This window comes from Mesocricetus auratus, unplaced genomic scaffold (genome assembly GCF_017639785.1).
Source record: "Mesocricetus auratus isolate SY011 unplaced genomic scaffold, BCM_Maur_2.0 Super-Scaffold_15014, whole genome shotgun sequence".
NCBI lineage: Eukaryota > Metazoa > Chordata > Mammalia > Rodentia > Cricetidae > Mesocricetus > Mesocricetus auratus.
Window position 1 is genome coordinate 18473897 of NW_024429186.1, and position 26206 is coordinate 18500102.

Genomic DNA, 26206 nt, shown 5'->3' on the forward strand with positions numbered 1-26206 from the left:
AGCCTGTGGTGGAGGTGGCCCTGCATTTGAGTCCCTCAGGAAAGAAAATTCTCTCTGAGGCAATACCAGGTTCCAGCCTTCTGTATCGGGGCTTCTGGGATGTATTTCTGATGGCAAGGGAACTGTGAGCATGACTTATGAGCCTCCAGGAACAGGCCAGCTGGGATGCAGAATGAGGGATGCTTGATTATAGAGGGCCCTTCTCTTCCTGGGTGGTGGGCACCCTCTCCTCCCACCACCTCCTTGTTCATCGTGGGAGCCCTGACCCCAGGGCCGCAGACTTCACTAGGACCCCTGATAGTCAACACAGCCTGGGCTGTGCATGTTTGTTCTTTTGTTGTTTAGACCAATGACACAAATTTATTTAAGTAATTTCAGGTAACACACTTGCATGGTACACACTGAACAGGTGGGAAATACGTAAAGTGGAAACGTTCCCCTTGTCCCTATGCCTCGGTCACCTGCTGTAGACACTGGTGCTAGTTCTGGAACCTTCCAGAGGTTTTACCAGTTCTATCCTTTGTCCCTGTAGCCCCTTTCCCCATGTCCTCCTCCAGTGTCTAAGAGGTCATTGTGTGTCAGACTGTGTAGTGCTGGCTTGCACATCTTACAGCTATGTGGTATAATTCCGTGGTAGGAAGCATCATGGTATCAGCAGTATACTGTGGATGAGTATCTTCATCATTCCTTACACTTTGCATTCAAGTGCAGTAAGTACACTGATATGCATTTTTGTGTGTGTGTGTCTTTAAGGTCAGCTCCAGAAAGTGGATCTGATAGGTCAAATGGTGTACACTCTTAAATTTGGATAAATGTACTCATATGACCTGCCACAGAGCTGTTCTGATTTCTATTCCAGTCAATGGCATGTGACCGTATTTCTTACCTCCTTGCCAATACCAAGCATTCTCAAAACCCTGGGTCTTTGCCAGTGGATGCATGAAAGGTGGTGCTTTCAGTGACTGCTCCAAGCTTTTGCCTACTTATCTTCTTAGTATCTATGAAGCATCTCCTTTTAACTCATAAGCCACTTGTTATGTGTTGAAGAAATTGTGGTGTGTGTGTGTGTGTGTGTGTGTGTGTGTGTGTGTGTGTGTATACATGGAAGCTAGAGAATAACCTTGGCTATCATTCTATATATAGACTCTACCTTGTTTCTCTGCTTGTTTGTTTGTTTGTTTGAGGCAGGCTCCCTCACAAGCCTGGACTCACTGAGTGAGGCCAGGGAATCCCAGGACTCTCCCTTTCTCTGCTTCCCAGTGCTGGGATGCTAGCAGCATGCTGCCATGTCTGGCTGTTTCATGGGAGCTCTGAGGATTAAACTCGGGCACTCAGGCTTATAAAACAAACACTTTGCCGATTGAGCCACCTCCCCTTCCTTCTGTTTTCTTGCATTTGGCCCCCCCCTCCCCGCATCCAAGGATTACACCTAATCACTTTTCTTACAGCATGTGAGCTTCCCATGATACTTAGAAAGCAGCGCCCCAGCTTTTGCTTTTTTCCTGAAAGTGTCAAGAATCTGATGGCATCGTTTGTACTCAGTCTCCCTCAGGGAAGGGCAGGAGGGAGGCACCCCCTTCCTTGCAGCAGGGAAACCCCCTAGACAGCTGCCAGTGTGGCACGGTCTCCCCAGGGCAGAAGCCACGAGAGCTAGAGAACAATGGTGATACCTCAGCGCAGACCCTCTGGATGAGCGAGCCTTGTCTTCTACACTCAGCAGGCCTCACTGTCCGTGGAAAGTCAGACAGCTCCAGGAATTCAGAGCACAGCCAGACCCCTTCCTAGCCAGCCAGCTTCTGGGTACCCACAGTGGGATGGCAGCTAAAAATGCCTTTGCGGTAGGTGGTTAATTTCTGCTTGTTACTTACTAATAATTATAGCTTTCACTTTGGCACCTCTCACAGCCGAAACCAGCAGCTATTCTTAGATGTGCAAGATCAGATTTTCTGATTTCTGCTGGGAATTTGAAGCTGTGATACTGTCACAATTTCCTGAGCCTGACCCCTTCCCCTCCTCAACTTCTCTCGACCACCATGAGATTGCATCAGCAGAATCTAGAGGCAACTGTGGTATGCCCGCCATGAGGAGATGAAGTGGGTTCCTAGACACGTGGTGTGTAGGCCATTACACAAGGGTGTCTTGGACACAGAGTACTGGGGACCAGCCCTGCCCCATCAGCCTCTGCTCCATCCCTGGGGGGTTGGTTAATCGCCTTTACTTTTCGTATAGCTGGCACTTACCAAGCACAATGTGTGGTTCAGATACTGTGCCAAGCTGTGACTTGTTGAGTTCCCGTCATAGCTGAGGCAGAGCTGCCAGGTCACTTGTCTCAGGTTGCAAGGCTCACATGTTGGGAGACCTAAATTCAGAACCAACCTGTGCAGCCCAGAGCCCTGCTCAGGCCTTCCGTTGTTCCATGCAGCATCGCCAAGTGTTTGGTTGTGTGCCAGGCTGCAGTGGCCATGGAGACAGACACTCAGTCCCTGCCTTCCTCGGGTCTGCAGATGCAGAACAGCAGTTGCAGAAGCCACTGACTCCCATGTGCCAAGTGTCAGGAACAAACAGTGCAACTCCTGGGACCCCTGGGGACAAAAGGTCTTGCCAAAGCAAGAAGCAGGAAGCAATAGAGCAGGCCTGCACATTGAGCAGACCAGAAGTTTGGTTAGCACTGGTCAGGAACACCACCACCCTGCACGGCACAGCTCCAGAGAGTCCTGCATGCAGCATGAGTTCTGAGAGGTGAAAGACTTTGGCATGAATCTTAAAGACAGTGCAGTTATAGGACCCAAGGGGAGGCACTGAGGTCTGTGGCCAGGGTCAGATCATGCAAATAGGCTGTTCCCAGTAGCCACATTAAATCTGTGCACTCCAACCTAGAAGCCCTGAAAAGCTAGAAGGTCCCAATAGGGTTTTAAGAGCTCCCCCAAGTAAGTGTGGAACAGACAGAAGGCAGCAAGGGTGGAGACCAAGAAGGGGAGTTCAGAGTGTGTGTTTGTCATTAATCTCATTGCTGAGGCAGTAACTGACAAAAGCAAATTCAGGCCTGTGAAGTTGGTTCAAAACCAACCTGGTGATTTAGTGAGACCCTAAAAAAAGGTAAGGTAAGGGTCGCAAGTGTAGCTCCATGATAGAGTATTTATTTACAGGTTTGTCCCCAGCACACACGTAATGACTCCCACTTCATGCTAGCAGTAGGACACAGGCAAGTTATTTCTCATCCTGCTGAGCAAATGAGGAAGTTGGAACAGTCACACTAGATCACACAGTGACATGCGCAGCCTGCAGCAAACACTAATCGCGTATGTATGTCTCTATGTGAGAGGGAGGGCTGTGTGTGCTGTGTATATGCATGTGTGTGCTGGTATGTGGAAGCTTCTGGTATCTTCTCTGTAGCTGTCTACTTTGCTTTCTTGACAGGGTCTCACCTGTCAAGTCCACCATTGTTGGTTAGGCTGGCAAGCCAGCAAGCCCCAGTCAGTGGTCTTTTTGACTCTAACCCACCCAAGAGCTGGGGCTATGGGTGTGCACAATCATACCTGACTTTTTACATGGGCCCTGGGGATCTGAATCAGGGTCTGCATGCTTGTGTAGCAAGCTCACCCACAGAACCATCTCCCCAGGTCAGGAAGAACTCTTCAGAAGAAGGCTGTGTGGGACACTAAAGACAAATTATCCAGGAGATCTGCAGGGAGGGAGTTGCTGGGAGGCCCAGACAAGATCAGTGCTAGTGGAGAGCTGGGCTGCAAACCATCTGCCAGGGGTGCAGATTGGATGACGGGAAGTGTAGGCAGCGAGAGTGTAGCATCCTTGCAAAAAGAATCCTGTAGATCAGCACAGGGGAGCTGAGGAGGCATGTGGGATGAGAAAGATCGGGGTGTGCAAAATGGCTGGCATAGATGTTGATGACAGTCTGGATAACCCAGTAAAGAACTTCAGCGTCCTAAAGACAGGAGTTGTGTGGAGGTACAGAATTCTTTAGACAGCCAGAGTTGGGTGGGGGGCTCAGACCCAGCACAGGGTGCAGAGTGGGTGGATGCAGAGAGCATAGCTTGTCAGTGTGGTAGCAGGAAGACGCTCTGCCTTGCAGCCTTCTGGCTCCTCATATTGATGAGTCAAGGTCTCCAAATGAGTGACTCCACACAAGAAAGTCCCTGAGTCAGAACAGCGGGGTCATGGCCTAGAAAGGGTGAAGTGTCTCACTGGTGGGATGAGGAGCGTGTCTCACTCTACCACTGAACCCCTGCAAAGGAATCGCTCTTGACAGACTGGCACTGCTAAGCAGAGACTCCGAGACAAATGGAAACTCTGTGGCTAAGGCCCTGGCAAAGACATTTATTTGGCTAGACCATCAATGAGGGCAGCGCCTGGCCTGTGCTCGGCTTGGGGACTGCAGGGCCCATCATTGGGGTCTGCCCCAGAAATGCACAGGTGAGGCAGTACTATGACAGAATCTCTTCATCCGCTCATGCTGACGCCTCACCAGACAGAGCAAAATGCTGGTGAAATGAGGGCTGAGGAAGATGAGGCTTCCTGGGCCCTGATGGCTTGAATTTTGTATGACAGAGAAAGTTCCAGGGGACACAACAGGCATGTGCTCAGCACCTTTTGCAGCCCAGACCCCTGTGTGCATCCTGCTAACACATCTCTGCCCTCTGTGGCGTCCCTCTCCAGGGAGTCTGAGGTAAAGGAAAATTTGGAGGGATCAGACACTCGACAGCCTACCTATCTGCCTATTGCTTGTCCCAAGTGACAAGGACTAGCCAGTGCTGTATTCTCTTCAAGTGCTGCCTGAAACATACAGGTGACTTGAAAGATTTATCTGCCAGCGCCTAATCCAAGTTCAGTTCTCGGGGATGCCTCTAACAGACTGCTCCTTTGAGTTTCATAAAGGAGACCCCTTCTGGATGTACCACACCCCAGAAAGCCCTTTTGTCATGCTTTTAGTCTCAGAAGAGCAAGATCCAGAGGGCAGAGCCTCTGCTCTGTGTGGGGGCTGTGTGTCTGTGGTCCCCTTGTGCTGTGCTCACGTCAGCCCTTTCTCTGCGATGAGCAGAGCCGAGCGCAGCTTCTGTCCTAGCCCTGAAGACCATGGCATGGGCCCTGGGATGACTGTCCTCAGAGGTTGGGACAGAGCCCAGACCGACCTCACTGTTGTCAATTTGTTAGTGACATATGTATGCCCTTCAAGGACCAAAGCACATGTGACCTAGGCACAAGTGGGTACAAAAGGCTGTTGGCCGGTGGCCATGTCCAGAGGGATAGGGGACAGCTAGCTGGCTGTGGGCCCTGCCAGAGTACCACTGCCACAGGGTCTCTGAGGGCAGTGGTCCAGGAGAGCGTCTGTTCTCTGCTCTTCCCCCACAGCTGAAGTCTACATCGGCATTGGAAAGCCTGCTGAAGCCACAGCCTGTACCCAAGAAGCTGCCAACCTCTTCCCAATGTCTCACAATGTGCTATACATGCGAGGCCAGGTTGCTGAGCTTCGAGGAAACTTCGATGAGGCCCGGCGGTGGTATGAAGAAGCCTTATCCATCAGCCCAACCCATGTGAAGAGCATGCAGAGACTGGTGAGTCTGAGGCCAAGGCCAGGGTTCCCATTTCCTGGACTGGGGCTCTCTTTGGAAGCAGCATGTAGCCTACAACCCTCATGCCCACTGGTTCCCAAGGCCAAATACAATTAGCCTATTGAAATACACCATGGCACAAAGCCAGGCAGTTCCTGTGATACCTTGGGAGGTGACAGTAACCAGCCACAACTATCTCACCTAAGGTCCTACTAGGTGCAGTGGGACAATTGGGTCAGCAATCCAAATCACCCTGTGGCAAGGACAATCTTAAGTGTTGGTCATTATCATTGCTGTCTACGCCTCTGCATTGCTTGCAGCAGTCACCTTAAGGAAATACACATATCAGAGACTTCAAAGGCCGCTTACACAGAGGAAGCTGGAGGCTCCAGTTTGTCCCAGGATACTGGCCAGTAGGGAGCATCCCATCATAGGAAAGGAGGGATACCCATGTTGCATAGAGAAGTACATTGCCCTGCTACCCTCTACCCCTGGGGATAAGCCATCTTTGAGAGGCCTTAGAGTAGGCCACTTTCCATCTTGGTATCATTCCAGAAAGTTGTTCCATCAAGGATGTGTATAGGTTGCCCTCTCCAACAGAGCATCCCATCTGCTTCTCCTTCCTGTGGGATTCTGACTGAACACAGGTCCGTGTTGTGTTCTGAGCTGGTGGAAGGCCACAGGGCCTCCTCTGCCAAGCTCGGGTTCTGAGTTCGTTTGGTTCTTAGCAGAGGACTTCTCTCATGTCATAGCCCACAGGAAAGAGGGCTGCCTTGCAGGAAAGGTGAGATAGGTGTCTTTCACATCGGTGGCCCTGAGGAGCTCATGGCCATTATCAGACAAACGTGTGGGGTGGGATCAAGGCACTGGACACAGAATCCAGGGACAGAGATCAGGTCCCAGTGCTGGGTGCCTCATTCTCTTTAACCCAAGAAGGGCCGAGAAGCTCTCTGTGTCTCCAAGTCCTTTTTGCAAGAAGTCCTGTTAGGCTGGCTGTGTGTCTAGACTGAGAGGGTGTGGTTTTATAACTGCTCAGTCAGATGTGCTCAGAAGGGTCCCAAAGCCTTTGCTCTGTCGCCGTTTCTCATCAGCCCTGTACAGTGGAGAGGACGAAGCTGTACAAATTCTGTGCATGAGGGAGCCTGCACCTGACGGTTAGTTCTGACCCTGAACCTGGAGCTTTGGCATTTCTGTGATCTGGGCTGTTGTTTACCCTGGTGTGCTGTGTGAGGTGAGAACTAAACAGAATGAGTTGTGTAACAAGCCCAGCAGAGTTCCTGGTGCCTCGTAGGTGTTCATTAAGTAGAAAACCAGCGGCCACCATTTTCAGTTTCCAAAACGAATCCCACCTTGTAATGATTGCAGTCACTTGCTTTTTTCCAAGATTCCCTTTATTAGCGCTCTAACTCGATGCGACTTTATAAATAATTTCACATATTAGCCAAACATTAGTCTGTTTGATTAAAGATATTACCTGGCTTTTAATTTTTGTCTCACTATTGAAGGAGGAATGTGTTAAGAGCTTTTCTGGTCTCCCAGCTTTTGGTAGATTGTTGCAGAAGAATTAATCACAAAGTGCCCAGTCTTATTAAAAAGAAGTAGCTGCTCCTACCTCAGGGCCTATGAATTATTCAGAGGAGTGCTTCTTGTTCATCCCCAGGGAGAACACTTGAGACAAAAGATCAGTAGGAAAGTCACCCCCGGAGAGGTTTCTGTTTCCCTAGAGCTCTTCAAGCCCCCTGCTCCTGACAGTGTTTTTCCCTTCTGAGGCCAGCCAGATGGCCAGCACAGGGGACATAAGACAGGCCTCTGAGTCTCACCAGGCCTGGAGACACCCTCCACCCTGGTGGTCTTGCCCGTGGGGACACGAAGTAATCACAGACCCATGAGACCTTTCTCTGTACATCCTAACTTCTTCAGAAACCACCCAGATTGAAGGCGGGCTGGGAGCAGCCAGCTTGCAGGTTTGGAGCAGTTCTGCCACTCCTGCTTGGTGGTTTTGCCCAGTGCCGGTGCTCAGGGACTCCCAAAGAGCTTCCAGGGCTCCTCCCTGGTTATCTGGTACATGATGCTCCCTGGCCTCATCCTGCCACAACCGAGGGCAGATCTTCCTTCTGGCATGCTGAGACTTCTAGTGCCAGCAGAGAATCCTTGGAAGCCATGGTTCTTCAGCACTGAAACATCAAGACCTTGCCCCATCTACTTAAAGCAAGGCAGCTTTTCTGTGTCTTAGAGATAAAGAAGCTGGCTCACAGTTTATTGCAAGGCCAGGGCTCAGGACAGGCCTGGGCTAGATTCCCAGTGCTGTTGCTCATTGCCTTTGGGCCTTTGAGGCAGACATTCCTCTCCTTGTGCCTCAGTTTCTTCATCTACATAACTAGGGAAAATGTTAGCACCAGTTGCTCTTAAAGGCTAACCACACAAGAGAGCCCAAACCCTTTTGTTGGCTCACAGATGTCTTCAGCATCACAGGAACCAGGCTAGTCTGTGAGTCCCTGAGCTCCTTGAAAGCAGAGAGCAGAAGTCTGGGGAGGAGATGAGGATCTGGGTTTGGGGGGCAGCAAGAGACAGAAACAATGATGAGTGCTGAGTTTTCTGGTGCCCAGAAAAGAATGAGAGCAGCCAGGAGGCCGGGTCACACCACTCCGTGCCACACCAGAGCCCAAAAAGATGAGAGGTGACAGTTGGAAGAGCACGGACCAAAAGCCATCAGGAAACGAACTGAGAAGGTCCCAGGAGAAGGAACCAGGAGAAGGAATCACAGGAGTCAGACCATGGTCACAGAGAAAACCTGAGGACAGAAAGTTTGTCCGCGGTAGCCCCAGTGCTCAGAAAGAAGAGCCCAACAACTGAAAGGGTGGTCTCCAGGAGTTGTCCAGAAGGCAGGATGCCATGCTGCCTGAACGGGCAGAGACTGGCAGCTGGTAAAGGCCTCAGAGAACTTCAGGGCACAAACAGGGGCCTGGGCTTACCCCCAGAACAATGCCTCCCTAACTTCTAGGGATGTGAGTGGCACATGGCCACATTATACAGAATGCAAATGTGTTTGCCGTGTTCAAAAGCAAAGATAAGGCACGTCCTATTGATAAGAGAAAGAGGGTAAATGCAAATTTCATCTGTTTCACTTCACATATGTGAGAAGGAGAAAAAACAAAGGTGTTGTCTGGTAGTCAGGAGGCAGGGACTGAGTGTGGACAGGTAATAAGCAAACAATAAGTTCAAGAGACAAGGAATTGCAAATCTGTGGAGGGATTCTCAGAGTGATCAGACTTTTCCCCAGAAAACCTAAAGGAATATTTTCAGTGTTAGACTGCATAAATATATAAATTTGCATTTATTTGCTGGCTATGTTAAAAGTCCTTTGACTCGCCGGACTGGCCGTGCATTAATGAAACATGGGCCAGCTTTTCCCAAAGCAGTCATTCCGTGTTTTGAGTGGAGGAAAGAGAAGAAGGTGAACAGTGCTGGCCAATGGTGGCCTCAGGGAGAAGACTGTCTGCCTGGGCTAGACTTTGCAGGCCAAGGACAGGCAGAGAGACTTGGTGCATCCAAGGACACAATTACCAGGACAGGAGCACGTTCTACAAATAGGGACATCTGGCTGCTCTCTGGCTGGGCTTTTGAGGGCAATGTCTAAGATGGAAAGGTAAGAGAGGAACGAGGGCTTTCTGAAGCAGAGGTGGAAGGCAGCCAGGAGGGCTGTGAGGAGGGGAGTCATTAAGACCAGAAGGGAAGGTGTTGCTGGGCAACAAGCAGGCACTGTGAGTGTCAACAGGAGGCTTGGGTCTGCCTCCGCTGAGCTTGACAGGTTGAGAAAAAGGTAGAAAACAGGAGCAGATGTGGGGCTCATCCAAGGTCTAGTGGAGTAGAAAGCGTGGGGGTTGGGGGAGGAGGGGAGCAGAGATGCCCGGAGCACAGGAAGGCATGGCAACCACAGCAGGGGCCAGCAGGGGTGACCCTGAGAGGAAACGTGGAGCCTGAGAGCAGCAAAGCCTCTCTCTCATCTCAGATGAGCATAACAGGATGCTAGAGCTCTCAACAAATCAACAGCCACCAAAGCACCAAGTCCTTTGTCTGGAACTCAGTGGCATTCACAGACAACAGGAGGGCAAGCTCTTCATGAGGCAGAGCTTCTGTATAGGAGTGAGTCCTGGAAAATGAGGTACCATAAATAAAGCTGCTTAGTCTGGGGCCTTGTGGAAGAAGCTGGGGTGAGGCGTGGAGAGATGAGCTGGTCTGTCTGCTCAGTCCACCAATGAGATGTCGGCTGCCTCTCAGCTCCAGCTACGTCCTCACAAACAGCTTCCAGGCAGGGGTGCTCATGTAGGTTATGCAGAAAGAAAGAAAGAAAGAAAGAAAGAAAGGAAGGAAGGAAGGAAGGAAGGAAGGAAGGAAGGAAGGAAGGAAGGAAGGAAGGAAGGAAGGAAAGAAAGAAAGAAAGAAAGAAAGAAAGAAAGAAAGAAAGAAAGAAAGAAAGAAACAGATAGGAACCAAATTCCCTCTGGCCAAGGCAGAAAGAAACAAGGCCATTCCCAGGCCCTAAGACTGCCTGGTCCGTTCTACCTCCCGTCCTCACCAACACCACTTCCACAGTTCTTCAGCTGGCAGAAACAGCAAACAGGGAGGACAAGCCTACCCTCCAGAGGGACGAGCAGTCCGAGACGGGTAAGGGATGGAATGAAGCCACCACCTACAGCTGCTTGCAGGTCGCTGCTCAGTGGAAGGGCACACTTTTGGGTCCCTTCAGGGGTGTGTCACAACTAGCTTTTGTCTGGAGCATGGCATACCATGTCTGTCTTCTGGGGATGGACTATGAGACGAGGAACCCTCTCAGTTGGACTAGGATGCCTTCAGGCTAATGGACTCATACACAGGCTGGCTCCCATAGTCTCTGAAGCATAGGCTCTGGACTGGCAGTGAGTGCATAAACTCTGGAGGGAGCCGGGCAGTGGTGGCGCACGCTTTTAATCCCGGCACTTAGGAGGCAGAGGCAGGCAGATCTCTGTGAGTTCAAGGCCAGTCTGGTCTACAAAGTTCCAGGACAGCTAGGACTATTACATAGAGAAACTGTCTCAAAAAACAAAACAAAACAAAACAAAAAAACCTCCAGAGGGAGTGTGTTAATGGCAGGAATTGATTAAGATGCCGGGAATATCCCATACTGTCCTACATGAATGGCAGGCTCTACTAACTACACAAAGTTTTCTGGGACATGTCATCTGCATTATACCTCCGTTTTCAGGTCTTTGAACAGTTCTTAAAATATTACATCAAAGCAAAACTGTCATGGCATCTCTCCTGATGTCAGAGCCCTCTTAAGGTGGCCTCAAGCTTGCAGGCCTAATTACTGTATGAAAGCACTTCCTCCCTTGGAGTGGCTGGGAGGCTGGGAAAGAGCTGAATGAAAGGAAAGGGGAAGACTCTATTGGTAAGGTAGCTGACATGGGTATCATGAAACTTGGGGTTTTGCCCCCTCCATCTTTGAAGGTGTCTGTCTGTTCCCTGAGCCAGAGGAAGTTGCTGTGTCGTATAGTTCATTAGGCAAAAGTGTGCCCACCAACATGTCCCTGGTGGGCATTAAGATGGCTTGAAGAGGACAGGACTGTAGGGGCTGGCAGCCTGTGCTCCTGCATTGCTCTGATTGCCCCATCAGCCTGCTGAGGGCCCTGTGACACTGACACAGCCCAGGGTCACCTTCTGACTCCCATTTCTCCTGGGGATACCTCCACTCCTTCCATTGGCCTCAGGAAGACGCAGGCACAGGTCTGCTGCTGAGAAAGAACTGGAAGGCCCCCTTCTGCCATCCAGTGTCAGCTTCCTTCCCATGCTCAGAAAGAATTACTAACACAGCAAAACGGCCCCCATCGTCCGCTCTGAAGGCCCTTCATCTCATAATTGTCCTTTGTCTTCTTTCAGAATTAGAGAGCTGCTTTGACAATTAGGGAGAGCACCTTTTTCTCTGCAGGCCTGTGCGCTGTCTAGACTGTCCAGAGAAGGGAGAGTGCTGGGTTTTAGCCGATGGCCATTGCTGTGTGCTGCATCTTCATTCTTTGTGGTCCCAAACCATCTTGTGCCTTTCCCAATACTGGGCTGACTGTAGTGAGAGATCCACCCAGCCTCACCTGTGGCGCTGATCTGTGCCACTACAGCTGACTCTAAACTCCCCACTGAGTGCTATGGGCTCTCTTCAGACCATGTCAGCTCCACTTCCTTTCGAGGCTTGCAAAAGAGACTTGAAACTTTTCGGCCCAAAGCTTTTGGGAGGATGTCTCTCTTGGGAAGGTCTCTTCTAATAGCAGATGTGAGTCCAGAATGGACAAGTGGCAGGTGTGTGCCGTCAGACCTGACCCTCTCCGGTGAGTTGAATGAGCTGCAGACTTAGCATCCCCATCACAGCTTCTAAATCTTAGCAGTGGCCAGGCAGGAACAAGGTGGATGAGGAGTGACGGCTGCATCACTTCCAATGGTACTATTGAATTATGAGTATGACATGCTCAAGCGGTTACAAGAAAACATCCTTAATGTTTAGAGAGTGCTTAGGGGTGAAATTTCACAATGCCTGCCATTTATAATTAATCTCACCCTCCCCCCAAATAGATGAGTTAAGCCAATATAGGAGAAAGTTAGCACACCAGTGAGATGGCTCAGGAGGTGCTTGTCACCAAGCCTCACGACCTGAGTTCAATCCTCAGGGCCCATATGCTTAATGGTGAAAAAGTTTAGTGCCTGTTAACTTTGGCTATTGGTGTGTTATATTAGCCTTTCTGCTTTCCGAAGGCTTAAAATTGTACAAGATAAAATTTAAACGGCTAAGCCAATATGCTAACATTTGCATTATGGAGAGACCACACTCTGGAAGCTATGGAGGGCAGGGGACTTAGACACAAAGAATCCCTAAGGACAGTTCAAGGTGAGAAGTACTGGACAGGGATGCCCAGTACAGCTCAGTGAGGGACCTAGAGAGTGCTGCACCGGCATTGGTACCTGCTCAGGAAGAGCTGCCTGCAATCATGGCAGGTCAGACACAACTGGGCTGGAACAGTGGCCTTGGGGGTTGGCAGCAGGCAATAGGTGGTATCTGAAGCTAAGGCATAAAGCCAGAGAGGAAGCAAGAGAGAGGCCTAAAGCACAATCCATAGAACGCCAACACTTACAGGGCAGGCGAGAAATAATACTTGGGAAATTTAGGCTCTGATCAGTCACAGAGTCTACTGCTCGTCCTGGCAGAAGGGATTTGGGCATAGCTGCACCAGATCCCAAGTCCTTGTGCCCACAGTCCTGTGTGCTATCCACGCAGGGATCCAGCCAGCCCTGTTCCCTGCCCTGTGCAGAAGGGGGAGCTCAGACAGCAAAGCTTCTCTTGGCTAAGTATCAGGAGCAAACATGGCTTGAATTAGACCCTAGTTTCCACGCCGAGGACCTGGGGCCCCTGAGCAAGCTGTCTTACTTCCCTGTGCCTCAGTTTCATCTTCTGTCCATGGGGATGGTGGTGATCACCCTGGCAGAAATGAGGTATAATCATATGTGTAAGCCTGAAGGACTTCAGCTGTATCTAATGATGGATGCTATACTTGGGTTCTTAGAAGTGTAAAGTGTCCCCTTTTCATGTCAGGGGACAAGTGAGTGACACCTAGCTAGTAACAACAGTGATTTGCTGAGGGAACTGAGGGGCGTGCACACACCCACTGGCCTGAGATCCTGTCTGGCTAAGAGTTGGCTGTTGATTAGATCCATAATTGAAATTCTGGCCAGTGTCCCTCTAAATGCATCAGAAGCTGCTGACCTAGCACAGGGAAGCCAATGACACCGGATGTGGTATCTTTCTTCGTAAGTAAAGAAACTCGGCCCCTCCCTTCAGAAGCCCAAGGCCCTGCAGGTTCTCCCTCATCCTCTGCACTAGGCTGCCAGATCTAGACCAGTGCATAGGGCTAGAACCACAGCTCGAGCGAAAGGTCCCTGCAGAAACCTCGCAGAACAAACTAGAAGCAAATCTGCTTCTTCCTAAGGACAACATGCGTGCTTCCAGGCCTTTCACAGCAAGGCAGGTCAAGCGAGTTATAATTGGCTCTCTAATTAGAACTCCCACAAGCTGTTAAGTTCTTTACCTGCCGATTGTGCCTTATTCAAAGGCCGCAAATACACTTCTGCCTTTGATTGAAGAGCCAGCTACAGTCACTAGCTTCCTGCTGGCAGCAGCCTCTCCCCCTCCAGTCACTCCCCCTCCAGTCACCGCTACCTCTGCATACCCACCAGCAAGCATAACAGGGCCGCAGCTGTCTGCTAAGAAGTAGCTATAGAGAAGTCAGACTCAGGTCATGTTGCTAGCAACCAGATGGAATCTGCATAGAGGAGTTAGCCATGTTTCCAGGGTGATACATTCCTGAGAAGACACCATAGAGCCTGGGGCCCCCTACAGGAGCTGCTCCTTGCTAGAGAAATTGCACCCTGGGCCCCTCTGTATTCTCAGTGCTGAAGAAAATTGGGTTTTTGTGTTGTTCCCCTCCAGCCTCAAGACAGCAGCATGGTTGGCTCTAGTGTCACCTAGAGGCAGGCTAGCAGTTTCAACTGCATTTGCACCCACTGCTGGGCCCTCTTGCAGCTCCTGCCGCAGTGCATGCTGGGCCCAACAAGCTTAGCCTTTTCCTCTAACTCCAAGCCACCGCAGCAAGTTCACGTGGGTGTGGCACGCAGTCAGTCTTAGTGGGAGGACTTAAGTCTGGGCTTTTTCTTCCTGAGAGTCGTTTTAGCTGGCATATCGCTTGCACTCGTGGGCCAGATGGGGAACGAGACATGAGAACAGTGGGTAGCGAAGAGCACGCAAGGCTCCGCCTGGGATGCGTGTGCAGAAGATGCTGCAGCGCAGAGCAGACAGCACGCCTGCCCTCTGAGTAGAGGTGGGGCTGAAGGAAGCCAGGGGGGGAACTGCAGGGCCACCAGAAAGAGTGGTGGTGCCTGGGAGTGCACAGTTTGGAGCAGAAGCAGCAGCATCTAGAGTCTAGCTCTGACACATACTAGAGATCCATGTGACCAGGACATGCCATCTTCCTTTGTAGTACAGAAACAATCGTGCCAACCTCTTGTCTGCCCTCATGGATATAGACACGGTCCTGGCCCAGCACATGTTCTTATTCCTCAGTACCTGCCCTTCCCCCAGACATGGCCATAATGGAAGTCACAGGGGAAGCAAGAGATTCCCCCAGACCCCAGAGAGCCAGGCACGAGGTCTCCCTGTGGACTTGCGTGTTCTTTAGGAAAGAGGGGGCTTGCTTCTAGCCAAGTGTCTACTCAGAGAATAAGAGTTGTCTGGCACAGGGAACTGATCCTGGATCCGCCGGTGCCCCTAGCAGGTCACCTATAACCATCCAGGTTAGAGCACGGAAGAGCCATTATCATCCCTGAATCTCCAAGCTGTACATGTCACAGTGAGCAGGATAGCCACAGCAGTGGTGGTGGATGCTTTAACTCATACTAATTTGCCAGACTCCCTCCAAGTCATTATTCAAGCGCCTGAGAAGTCAGACATGCTCAGTGTTGGCCACAGCCCATCCCATAGCAGGGACCACATACGAAGGAGCACGGTCCCTCGGCAGCAGGTGAGCAGTACCTCCCACGCCGGCTCGCAGCACTGCCTGGGAGCTCTCGAGGAGATGCCTCTGATCCTGATGCTGATGTACTCTGCACTCAAGTGGGGAGTGATAAGAGCTCAGTGTGTGGGGAAAGCAGGAGCCTGCTGGGTCTCCGTTCTCTCCAAGAGCTCTGCAGTAGAACCTTCTCTACTCTGCCCCACCGTCCTCACTAGGTCCCCACTAGGTCCCCAGCCTGGTCACTTCCACCCTTCCTCCACCCTGGGCCTAAGTTGGGAGCACTAGGAAACAAGTTCATTCAAACAAGCAGTGAAAGTCTGCTTCCAAACAGTCTATTTTTCCTTTCTTTGGTGAACTGCAGCTTTCCCTGCAGTGGTGGACCAGCAACGCAGGGCAAGCGTGTGGTGAGTGGAGCCTGGCACTGGCCAGTGAGGCCCAACCCTCCTTCCCACACAGATAAAAGATTATGAGTTGTCTTGTTATTTTAGGGACAATTTTTCCAAGGCTAATCATTCTCAGACCCCCGTTCATCGGAAAATATCTTATCATTTCTGTTTGTTCCTGTTTAAAAATGGAAAAATTATTCCTGCCAGACCCTGGCAGGGATGGGGAAGGTACTGGCCAAAGTGACCACATCCACCCTGGCAGGTAGTAAATCATCCCTGTGTTTGTATCCCAGTGAGTCAAATGATCCTGCATGGAACCAGCACCTGGAGCCCATCCTCTCTGGTTCCCCATCTATTGAAAAGGCTATGGGTCGTACTGAGGCTTTGTGTCACCTGGGCAGCCCTGTTGCAGCTGGCATTCTCCTTTTGAAGTCCATATGGGGCTCAGAGAAGTCTCCACACAACCTTCAGGGATGGGCGTGGAAGCTGCCTTCCTGGCTGAAGGAACCATCATCATCCCTACCTCCCACACAGCACACTGCACGGGACCCAGAGTACAGCTGACACAGAAGCTGGACAGGAGGTGTGATGGACAGGTCTAGGACATGGTACCCATTCCACAGTCATCTATGCAGTATTTGTAGTATACCAAAACTGTTGTAGGGGCTGGAAAGGCTTGGACTAACAGCTTGCATTATCTGGACACTGGAAAGGCAAGTAAACATGGCCTCTGCCTCCAAGAGGCCTGAGTCCAACAGCTGGTGGCTCTACTCTGTACTTTTGACTTCCTTGAGCTTTCCAAGTTTCCTATAAATCCTGGAACCTTCTGGCACTCAGTGAGCCCAGGCCCGCTCATCCACCTGTCCTGAGAAGGCAGAAAGCCCAGGAGCCCTTGGGCTGAGCTTAGCCAGCCTCACCCGTGGTATCTGTGTGTACGGAAGAGGAGCAGAACTGTCCCCTGCCCCCTGTCCCCTGTCCCATGTGGAGAGCTCAGCCCCCCAGGCTCTCCTGCAGTGCTCAGTTTTGCAGCTTCTCACTCAGCCGCTTTCTCTTTCCCAGTCTCTTCCTTGAGAAGCCTTCCTGGTCACGTTAGCCACTACTCCTTAAGCCCTGGGACAGCATACACTACGTAATGGTGCTCCCAAAATATGTTTTAAATAAGAGGCCTTACCAGTCATGTACTCTGCCCTTTGTTTTCTAGACTGAATAAGTGAGACTCGTAGAGAAACAAGACTCAGTCTAGGCTGGCAGTCAGTAGACGATCAGGCAGTAGATTGGAGAGAGGATGCCCAGCCACTGGGCTACTCCAGCACTGCCTTCTGCCCAGACATCTCATAAGTTTGCCAGAGCCAGGCTTTTGCTCCCGGTGTTCAGTGGAAAATGGTCGGACTGAGTCCAGAGAGCTCCACAAAGGCATGGCTCCCTCCCCACCTCTCTGAGAACAGGTTGGCACTGAGGGCAGGCACTACGGTTTGGCTCACTTGTTTGAATAGTCGGTTCTCAACTGATGACACTGTTGTGAGTGGAACCCTAAGGAGGAAGTAGGGCCTTGCTGTGGATGTGGGTCCCTGGGAACCAGGCTTTATGGCGGTCGCTCAGCCCTCTGCTTGCTAGTCCATCAAGATGTAAGCAAGCACCCTTATGCTTCTGCCTCCACAGCCAAGAGCCCCTGCCCGCAACCATGCCTTCCCTGATGCCAAAATAAGTCCTTCTTCCCTGAAGCTTCTTGTTTGGTTTATGGTCACATTATGAAGAAGGACCACACCAAGGGTCTGCCAGGCTACTGGGAAGTGATTCCATCGTGGGGGTTGGGGTCTCTCAGACTCCCACTCTCAGGCACTATGACCCTAGGAAACCCTTAGTACAGTTTTTCTGTTGTCTGGTTACATGTAAATTGTTGTGACTGTGGCAGACCCATAATTAGAAGTCCTCTGCCCTCCCCATCCAAAGCCCTGAGGTTATGCCGCCTATGCAAGGCCCCTCTGCTAGAGGAGTTGGGTCTCTTATGTGGAAACAGTGGTCCCAGACAGCCTCTGCACACTGCCTGGGATGGCACACCACCTTCCCAAACACAGGGACAGAAGCCTCCTGTGGGGGCAGGTAGGCCCGGCCCTCTGGGATGTAATTAGCATCACACTTTCCACTGTGTGGATAACTTGGGCCATGGGGAAGCGCTTGACTTCAGGGCTGTCCTGCCTTGTTGTTTTCTGTCTGGTTTGTTGTTGGTGAAGGTAGATATAAATAAATAAATAAGTCAACCAGGGAGATGTATAAATAAGTCAACATTAGTCTCCTGCCCATTGCCAATGGAAAAGTACCAGCGAGGGCAGCCAGGTAGCACCTACAGAATAGGACACACTGACTAGGGAATGGCAGTTGCCACAGCATCAGGACCAAAGCTGCAAATCAGGTCCAACCTATGAGCTCATCCCATTGCAGCAAAGCAGTTGCGGGGAAGGGGAAGCTAGAGGCTCAGTCTGGACCATTACCAGGAACTGCTTCCAACTTCAGAGTGAGGTAGATGCCCATCCCCACATCTTGCTAAGGACCCAAGGCTTCCTTGTCACTTCCTTCACGCCCCCATCAGTGTCCCTGGCTCTCTGCTCACTACTGTCCTTTGATGCTGCTTAGGATCTGCTGGCCTGATGCTTCCTCAATTAGGTCAGCACACCAGGCAGAGCTGCAGAGGCGCTGATGCAGTGCTTCTGTGGTGACTGGTGGTTGAATTTGTGAGCATTATGCCTCAGACTGCTGACAGCAGGAACTCCTCTGATGCTGGGATTCCCCCACAGCCCCTACCTGGCTTCCAGGGTCCCTGCCTGCAGCAATACCGAGCACCAGGTGTTCAGACACCAGGGCCAGGGGCAGCACTCAGACTGCCAGGGAATGAGTTTCCAAGGCAGCATGACCCCAGAGAGGAGCTGAGCCTTACAATGTCTTTTCCATAATAAAGGCCATATCTCCCTCTTGCTCGACTAGCAAAAATCATTGTGCAATAATCTCAAGGACAAGTCAAGGTGTCTGGGGCCAGGGCAGTGCGTCCGGGCAAAGTGCCTGCTTCTGACATTGTTGTAACAATGACACCCTGCTCCTCTGCTTCTCAGTGTCTTCTGATTGGGCTTTGACTGGTTAGAGAGCCAGGCACCTGCCTTGGGTTGATGATGTGTCCACAGGAGAAATTAGATATCGTTGAAGGCCTTCTGTCTCACAACCACACACAGTTAAGCAGTCATGGGCCCTAGGCTTCAGCTTCTCATCCATTTAGCAAGTGGATAAGAGAGTTGTAGCTTGTCATCTGGAGTGCTTCCTTCCCTCCTACAGACACTGGTTCTGCTCATTTAAGGGACAGCCCTGCTCTGCTCAGGACATCAGACCAGGGCAACACCCAGAGCAAGGTTGCTCTCCAGGCCCACCTGTGCTCTCCAGGCGATAGGAAGTATGGCCCTGTGCCCCTGAGTCTCAAACAAGCCACGCGGTACAGGCACACTGTCGCTGAGACACGCACAGCATTCCATTCACCTTTGTGGATGAAAGGGAAGAGCTAGAAATGTGGTTGTAGCAGAGTGGACAGAGCCCCACTCTGGGGACACAGATACCAGAATGTTCCACAGTTCACTTCTAAGTCCCAGCATAGGATAGTTGGCTTTCCATCTTTGTGAGTTCTATATCCATAGACTCATCCAACTGTGGACTAAAACTGTTTGGGGGGGGAGACATCTGTTCAAGATACATACTGACTTTTCCTTGTCATTGTAAGTACCTCAGGGTTGCAGCTAGCAAGAGCATTTCCACAGCAGTGGTTGCAATACATGGTATAGAAGTGACCTCCCTTCGGAACCCTGAAGATGGACCAGGGGTGGGAGTGAGGAGTTATTGGATCTCCTTGTTCCTCTTCCCAACCAACGAGACCACATTGAGTAAATCTCCTTTTTCTGCTTTTCTCTTCAAAACAAGAAAAAAGTATGTAGGTGGATAAGCAAATACTGTATTATCTGTACCAGGGATTTCAGTGGACTGTTTACTGGGGACCAATCCCCACACAGACCCTGAAGAAAGCCTAGCTTCCACCATCCCACCCCATCCATAAAATAAGGATGCTGGCCCTTGGGGTACTCCTGTACCCGACTCACCATGCCCCCTAACTGTATCCTGATCCTGAATACCTTCTGTGGGAGGGGGCAGTCTTTGGGGTACCTCAGGCCTTGGAAGGGGTTAGCCAATTGCTGTGGTCCCTCCCCAGACTGTCTCAATGGTCCCCAGTTCTCTGAAAACCACCGCAGCCTATAGATATTGGCACTAGTGCTGAGCACCCCCTTTCAAAGAAATTAGGCCAGAGGAAATTGAAGGCCTGGGCTGAATAGGCCCTTGGGCTTACAGCCAGACTTCTGGTACCCCCACTGCCAGTGTCAACTGCCTGAGACTCCAGCATTTCTAATTGCAGAACAGAGAAGAATTGCAGATAGAGAGCTCCTAGTCACAGGAAGATGCAAGAGGCTGCCTGCTGTGGAGAGAGCAGAACCCCAGAGCCCCTGGCAGCTGAGGGCTGCTGTTTCTATAGCTGGTTTGCCCCAGGCTGACAAGAGTTAGAGGTTTGTTTGCTTCTGAGTTAGTTTGATGCTGGAAGGCCTAGTCTCCAGAAGACAACATTTCTTCAAGCATTTGACCTGGAAAAGGAGCCCCATGGGAGAGCAACCTCCTGCCCTCAAATATCCCCCGTGAACAGAGGCCTGCAGCCTGTGTGGGGTAGTGGGGATCTTCAGGAGAGGCAGCAGGCCCTTTCCTGCTGGTGTCTGCAGCACTGGGCTGCAGGAAGAACTTCAAGGGTTTATGCTAAGTGCTGAGACCTCTGCACCCACCCCCTGTCCCAAGGCAGAAGCAGTCTCCTTCCTGCCTTGCTTACCATATGCCAGGTCTGACTAGGGGCTGACTACAAGTTGGAGTATTTGTTATAGTTAGCTTGGAGGAAAGAGAGAAGGAGGAGGCAGCTGGCATTCAAACAGTGCTGGGGTAGGGGAGGGCAGAGGCCAGAGGGATTAGAGGTTACCTTTAATGTCACCCTAGCCCTGTCCATCATCGGTGGAGCTCCAAGCTTGGCCTCACTCAGTAGTTACAGAGCTCTTTGCTCAACCCGCACTGACCTCTGGCAGAAGTCCCTCCCTGCAGTGCGACAGGGCTCTGGCAGCTGGCATTTCCCTCCTGTCGTTTGTCCCTGCAGCCTCCCCTCTGCTGCCCTTCAGCCCAGGTCCCCAGAGCAGAACTTGAGCTGCCCTTTGCTCTGTCCTCACTGAAGTGCCCGGAGGCTCCAGAGAGGGCTGCATGCAAACACGCTGGCGTGCCCACTGTCTCTGCATCTTAAATGGGCACAGGTTTGTCAGGAAGCCCTTTGGGTAAATGGGATCCAAGCTGTTTAAATTGACTCAAGCTGGAAAAGCAGCCCTGCTCTGTTCTGAAAGGTGATAGGGCCACCTGACCTCTGGGACCCTTCTCAGGGAGCCAAGTGGCAGTGTGTAAACCCCTCCTGCATTGTGCTCTGGTGGGCATGGGCGGAGGAATGCCCGAAGATGGCTGACCTGGACACACATGCTTGCCTGTCCTCTGCTCAGAGCAAACACAGGAAGCAGAAGACAGCCTACTGGAAACCAGGTCTCACCCATGACTGCTGGGATCAGATAGAGAAGCGGAGAGCAACCCCCTCCTCCACGGCCTACAGCTTCACTCCCTGTGCAGGAGGCAGCGGGAAGCAGTGTGGGCAGATCCAGTCCTCTGAGCTGCATCACCAAGTGCTCACACCCAGAACAGGCGGCTGCTCTGATGCTTCAGAGGGGGGCAGCTGTGGTGAGGCCCAGGGCAACCCTAAGCTCTGGGGCCGGTGCCACTACCCAGCTGTCCTGTCAAAGCCATCGCTCCCTGTAGGCTTCTGAGAGTAGCACTGGCTCAGTCAGGCTCTGGCTTGAAAGAAACATTCTTTTAAAACAGCCCCAGCTTTTTTCTTCTTTCTGAGCTGTGATGTGTGCTGGTTCTCCTCAGCCAAACTGCCATGAATGTAGACTTGGCCTATTTCCCTGTCCCATAAAGCCTGTGTTTGAGCCCCAACTGTCTCTGGAGCAAAATCTAACACTGCTTCGGTTGACCACCACAGCTGTACCAACTCGTGGGTACCAAAAAAGAAAGCCTTCACCCTTTCCCAGGCCTGTAAGAGGAGCGAGGGCAGGGCACTGGCGTGGGTCATTACTCACTTAATGGGTAAGTCATATTCTTGAATCCAAGATTTTTCAGGGGAGATGATGGGTCTCATCTGGTCCCTGTCCTGTCATCACCCCCAGGAAAGCCAGGTGAAAGCAGGGCTGGAGGGGATTCTCTCTCACAGGACAGCTAAGCTCATGCTTGTTCCCACCAACTCCTTGCACACTGAAAACTCACTCAAGCTGCTAACCCCAGATGTTTGTTCTCTTGCGGTTTTTGAGGGGCTACCAAACATCACTGCCTTAAGCCATTTGCCTTAACCCTGCCTCCTACAGGGTTGCAATGATGGCATTTCTGACCTAGAAGTGGGAACAAAGCTATTAAAAGTCCAGTGAGTGACAGACGGCTATCTGGAGACAGTGTGGGGAGTGATTCGGAGCAAGAGTCATCCATACCCTGTCTGGAGAGTGCCCAGTACTCATTCCCCAGACACTGCCTGGGAAAAGTACAGCCAGCTGGAGACGGGACACCTGGCCCTGACTACAGCTGAGCACATGAATTCTTAGCAGTGGGCTCTCTGAGAAGGGTGCTTTCATGGGTGTTACACACACACACACACACACACACACACACACACACACACACACACACACACACACACTGCTGTACCCCTGGGACAAGCAATAGACTGTGGCATGTCTTGAGCTCAGCAAATGGCTGCCCTTGCTCTTGGGCAGAGCACCGTGGAGATGTCCAAGATCCCCAGTGGAGCTTTGCCTTGAAGGCTTATGACTCCCAGAGCCGCAGCTTTCCCCGGGCTTGTGGCAAGGTGTTGAGTCTAGGGCAGTAATTACCACAACAAAAAGGCAGATGCTAATTGCCCTCAAACTAGCCAAGTCCATTTTATCACATTTGAAATAACAGGTTTAATTTAATCCTTTATTTCTAATTTGGTGCATCACCAAGATCTTATTTGTATAAAACACCTGATTAGAATAATTACAAGCTTGGGAAGCTGTCTGCATTTGTGTCTGATGAAAGGAACTAGTAGGGAGCTCCTGTTCCCCTCACACTCTGCAAGAATGAGGGGACCCGATGTGAGGGCATGCACATGCGCACACACACACACACACACACACACACACACACACACACACACACACACATCACCGTTTCAGTGTCAGCTCACAAGGCCTGGGCAGGTGCCCTGCCGATGGCACAGACCTGTAGTCATATCTACCCTGGCGGTGGTTGGGGATGGCGGGGGTGGGGCCAGCACTGGAAGGGGTTGGTGTCATTAGACATCTTCGCTGCCCCTTAAGACAGGCCCGCACCACACCCACCTGTGTCCCAGCACATCTGGACCATCACCCTTTGAAACTGAGGAATTGTGAGTTCTACGGCCATGTCGCCAGCTTCCCTCTCTCTTGCTTGTTGGAGAGCCGAGCGCCAGTGCCCTGACCTACCTTTGGGGAGCAGCGGGTCCTGGGCTCCTCAGGGAACAGGGAGACTCAGGACTTTGATGGCCTTGGAGTTCCAGCAGGAAGGGCTAGGCTGGCTGGGGTACGGGAGGTGAGAGGGTCTCAGCAATGTGTCCACTGGCAGCCATCCTGGATGAACCATGGGAAGGCTACAGCCAGCTGGCAGGGGGAGCAGCCAAACGCAAAGCCTGGAGCAGGCTTCTGGTCTCTGGAGAGAGCAGGCAGGGCCTGTGGGGCTGGAACAGGTGTTGGTGTTCTGATCAGAACTGCTCTTCAAGGCAGGGGAAGAAGGCCCTTACAGCATGGAAGGGCCTGGGTCACATGGCCAACTCCCAGCTACTTTTGGCCAACCTTTTACATATCAAGATCATACTACGGTGATTCCTACATTGTGACTGATTTCCCAGATGGCCTTGGCTCACTGGGGAAATAGGGAGAGGCCTATCTTTCATTCCTATGACAAGCCCACACTGGCAGCCCCCATAAGCCTCCAGCTTTAGGAATTAATTCCACAGAACACGTTTCCTGGGAAGCTCCAAGGTTACCTGAGAGTGGCAGTCTGTCTCCACCTCAGGCGTCAGGGCCAGGTCTATGAAGGGTCAAAACCAGGGAAGCAAAGAGACACCACCACCCGCCAGCTACCTAGCACTGAGGGTGTCGATCAATTGCACCCATGAGGGCTTTGCTTGTAGAATGTTAGCAGGGTACTGTCATCTGCTCTATACCCTGGAACCCTCACAGCAGGCTGCGCCCATGTTCGGTAGCTGCCACAGCAAGACAAAATCCCTAACCTAGGGACTGGGGGTCGGGCCTACTTTAGCAGAGGGAGACCAGTGGCCATTGGGAGAACAGGACCCTCCAGGAACACTTTTTGACTAACAGGACGTCCCAGCAAGCCCAAGCAGTGGGAGGGAGGCAAGGAGTCCTCCTGAGCCATGAATAGATGAGCAGGATGCTTCCAAGTCACAGGCTGAAGCTGAAGAATCCTGGACTTTGAATAGGAGCAGTTTCCCAATCATAGCACGTGAGGAGCAATGCAGTCACCCATTAGTGAGCAGAGAAACAAGAAAACACAGGATGGCCACTCGATGTTACCTGCATACACCAAGTGTCAGAGAACCCACAGAGCCCCTGCCATAGCCATGACCTCAACCTTGGGTCACCCCTGAAAGCCAGAGGAGCAGTAAGGACCCAGAGAGCAGAGCAGGCATCTTGTTACCAACCGCAGAGAAGTAAGCAGGGATGCCCTTGTGCCTTCCAAGGTGGCCTTTCCCTTGTCACTTGCCAAAGGCATGCAGTGTGCCTCCTCACCCAGAAAGGCACCCAGTACCCTTTTCTCGTGTGTTCAGAATCATGACACACTGGAATGCATCTTGAGAGACGAAATGGTTCCCATCCACACTGCTGCCACCTTCCAGACCCTGTCTGCACCCATCTCCTGTTGGCTACTTGGAGCTAGACTGATAGCACTTTCCAGAAGGAGCAGGCAGGAGCTCTTTAGCCTTGATGCGCTGCTTTCTGGCACTTGGGGCTGACAAGTGATGGCTGGTTGTCATGTTTCTTCTAGAAGAGCTCCACCCTAGACAGTGGGTGGGATGCCTGCTGTTGTCCTACTACCCACCGCTGCCCCTCCCCTCAGGCCAGGGAAGTTTGAACAGACCCAGGAGCTGGGAAAAGGGATTCTGCAGTGGTCCATTTGTACACCAGAGGCACGGTTGTCTGGAGGAGCTATTTTTACTCACCTGAAAAGTTAGAGCCACCTGATACAATGATAGTTGCCCACAGCTGGAGTTCACTGCCTTTTAAATAGTGTGAGTATCCCTCAGCCTGGTACGTGTTGGGCTCGGCCGTGCCTCCTGAGACAGCTGTGCTCTCCCCTAGGGGATCGCATGCATATAGGACAGTGCTGGGCATGTCGCAGACACTGAGCAAGCATTTGCTATCTGTACTGCAGTAGTACACATCCCTTCAGGAAGGCCAGCCCCAGTGCTGAATATCTTTCCCTGTTCCTACCCAGCTCCCTTGCTCTCTAAGAAGGGTGGAGAGGCAGAGCAGAAACCCAGTGCACTGGGACCATCTCTCTGTGATGGTCTACCGGCCACTGCCGTCTCCGTCAGCGCTCCTTACTCTTGCATTTCTTTTTCCTCTTCCTCTTCCTCCTCCTTCTCACCCACCAAGACTTCCTGAGCCCTGCCCCCCAGGGCTAGGCTTACCCCTTCTGTAACCCAGGGCAGAACCTCCACAAGGTCCCTTGGCTGTCGTCCCACTGACCACCAGCTCTTCCCAGCAGGTGACTTGGAAGTCAGTGCGGCTTTTTAGGCACCTGCAGGGCACATGTTCTGAGGAGGGGGTCAGCTGAAGTGACCCTCTGGGCCTAGATACTACCTGCTGCAGGCGCTGATTTCATGGGTGCTCTGAGAGAGAGCAACATGGGCCCCTGTTCTCATGGTGGCTCAGGCCACAGCTGCCACTGTGCCTGCCACGTTTGCTCCTGAGACTTGCCTGCTGGTAAAGTGCAATCGTGAGAGCAAGCTGTGTGTAGAAAGAACGGGGCTCATTGGGAGGGTTAGGGTCATGCCGAATGCTTGGGCAGGAAAATTTATCCATCATAGACATGTGAGCTTCTCCATGTACCCATGAATTTTCAATGTAAGTACAGTTTGGCTTCAAAGGAACTGACCAAAGGATTGTCACATTTGTCTGTAACCATTCAAGGCAAGATGGTCAGGAAATATTTAAAAGCAAAGGGTAGAGAGGAAAGCCTGTAATCATACCTATTAAGATATGACTCATAGGTGTGGAAATTCCAGCAGCATGATGTTGCTATGTGGCCCACTGGAACACAGTAAATGGCCCCGTTTCCTGCTCCTGCCTGCTGTCTGATAGATCCAGTGCCCCACAGAGTGAATGGCAGGCAGGGCTAGCCATTTTGTATCTTGCACAGCAGCAGAATTTTAGGCCTGCCTGCCAAGGCAAAGTAAACTGCTTAACTGGACAAGTCACAGTAC

The 26206-nt window shown here is 51.6% G+C and overlaps 1 protein-coding gene across 5 annotated transcripts in view; it reads left to right on the plus strand.

Annotated features, from left to right (window-relative positions):
* The window catches only part of Ttc7b (tetratricopeptide repeat domain 7B), a 204623-nt gene that overhangs the window by 175817 nt on the left and 2600 nt on the right, over positions 1-26206 (plus strand). For all 5 annotated transcript variants that reach the window (XM_040742629.1, XM_040742631.1, XM_040742630.1 and 2 more), the window contains one exon: positions 5365-5567. In XM_040742629.1, the coding sequence (XP_040598563.1) occupies positions 5365-5567 (203 nt within the window). The remainder of the gene's footprint in view (positions 1-5364; positions 5568-26206) is intronic.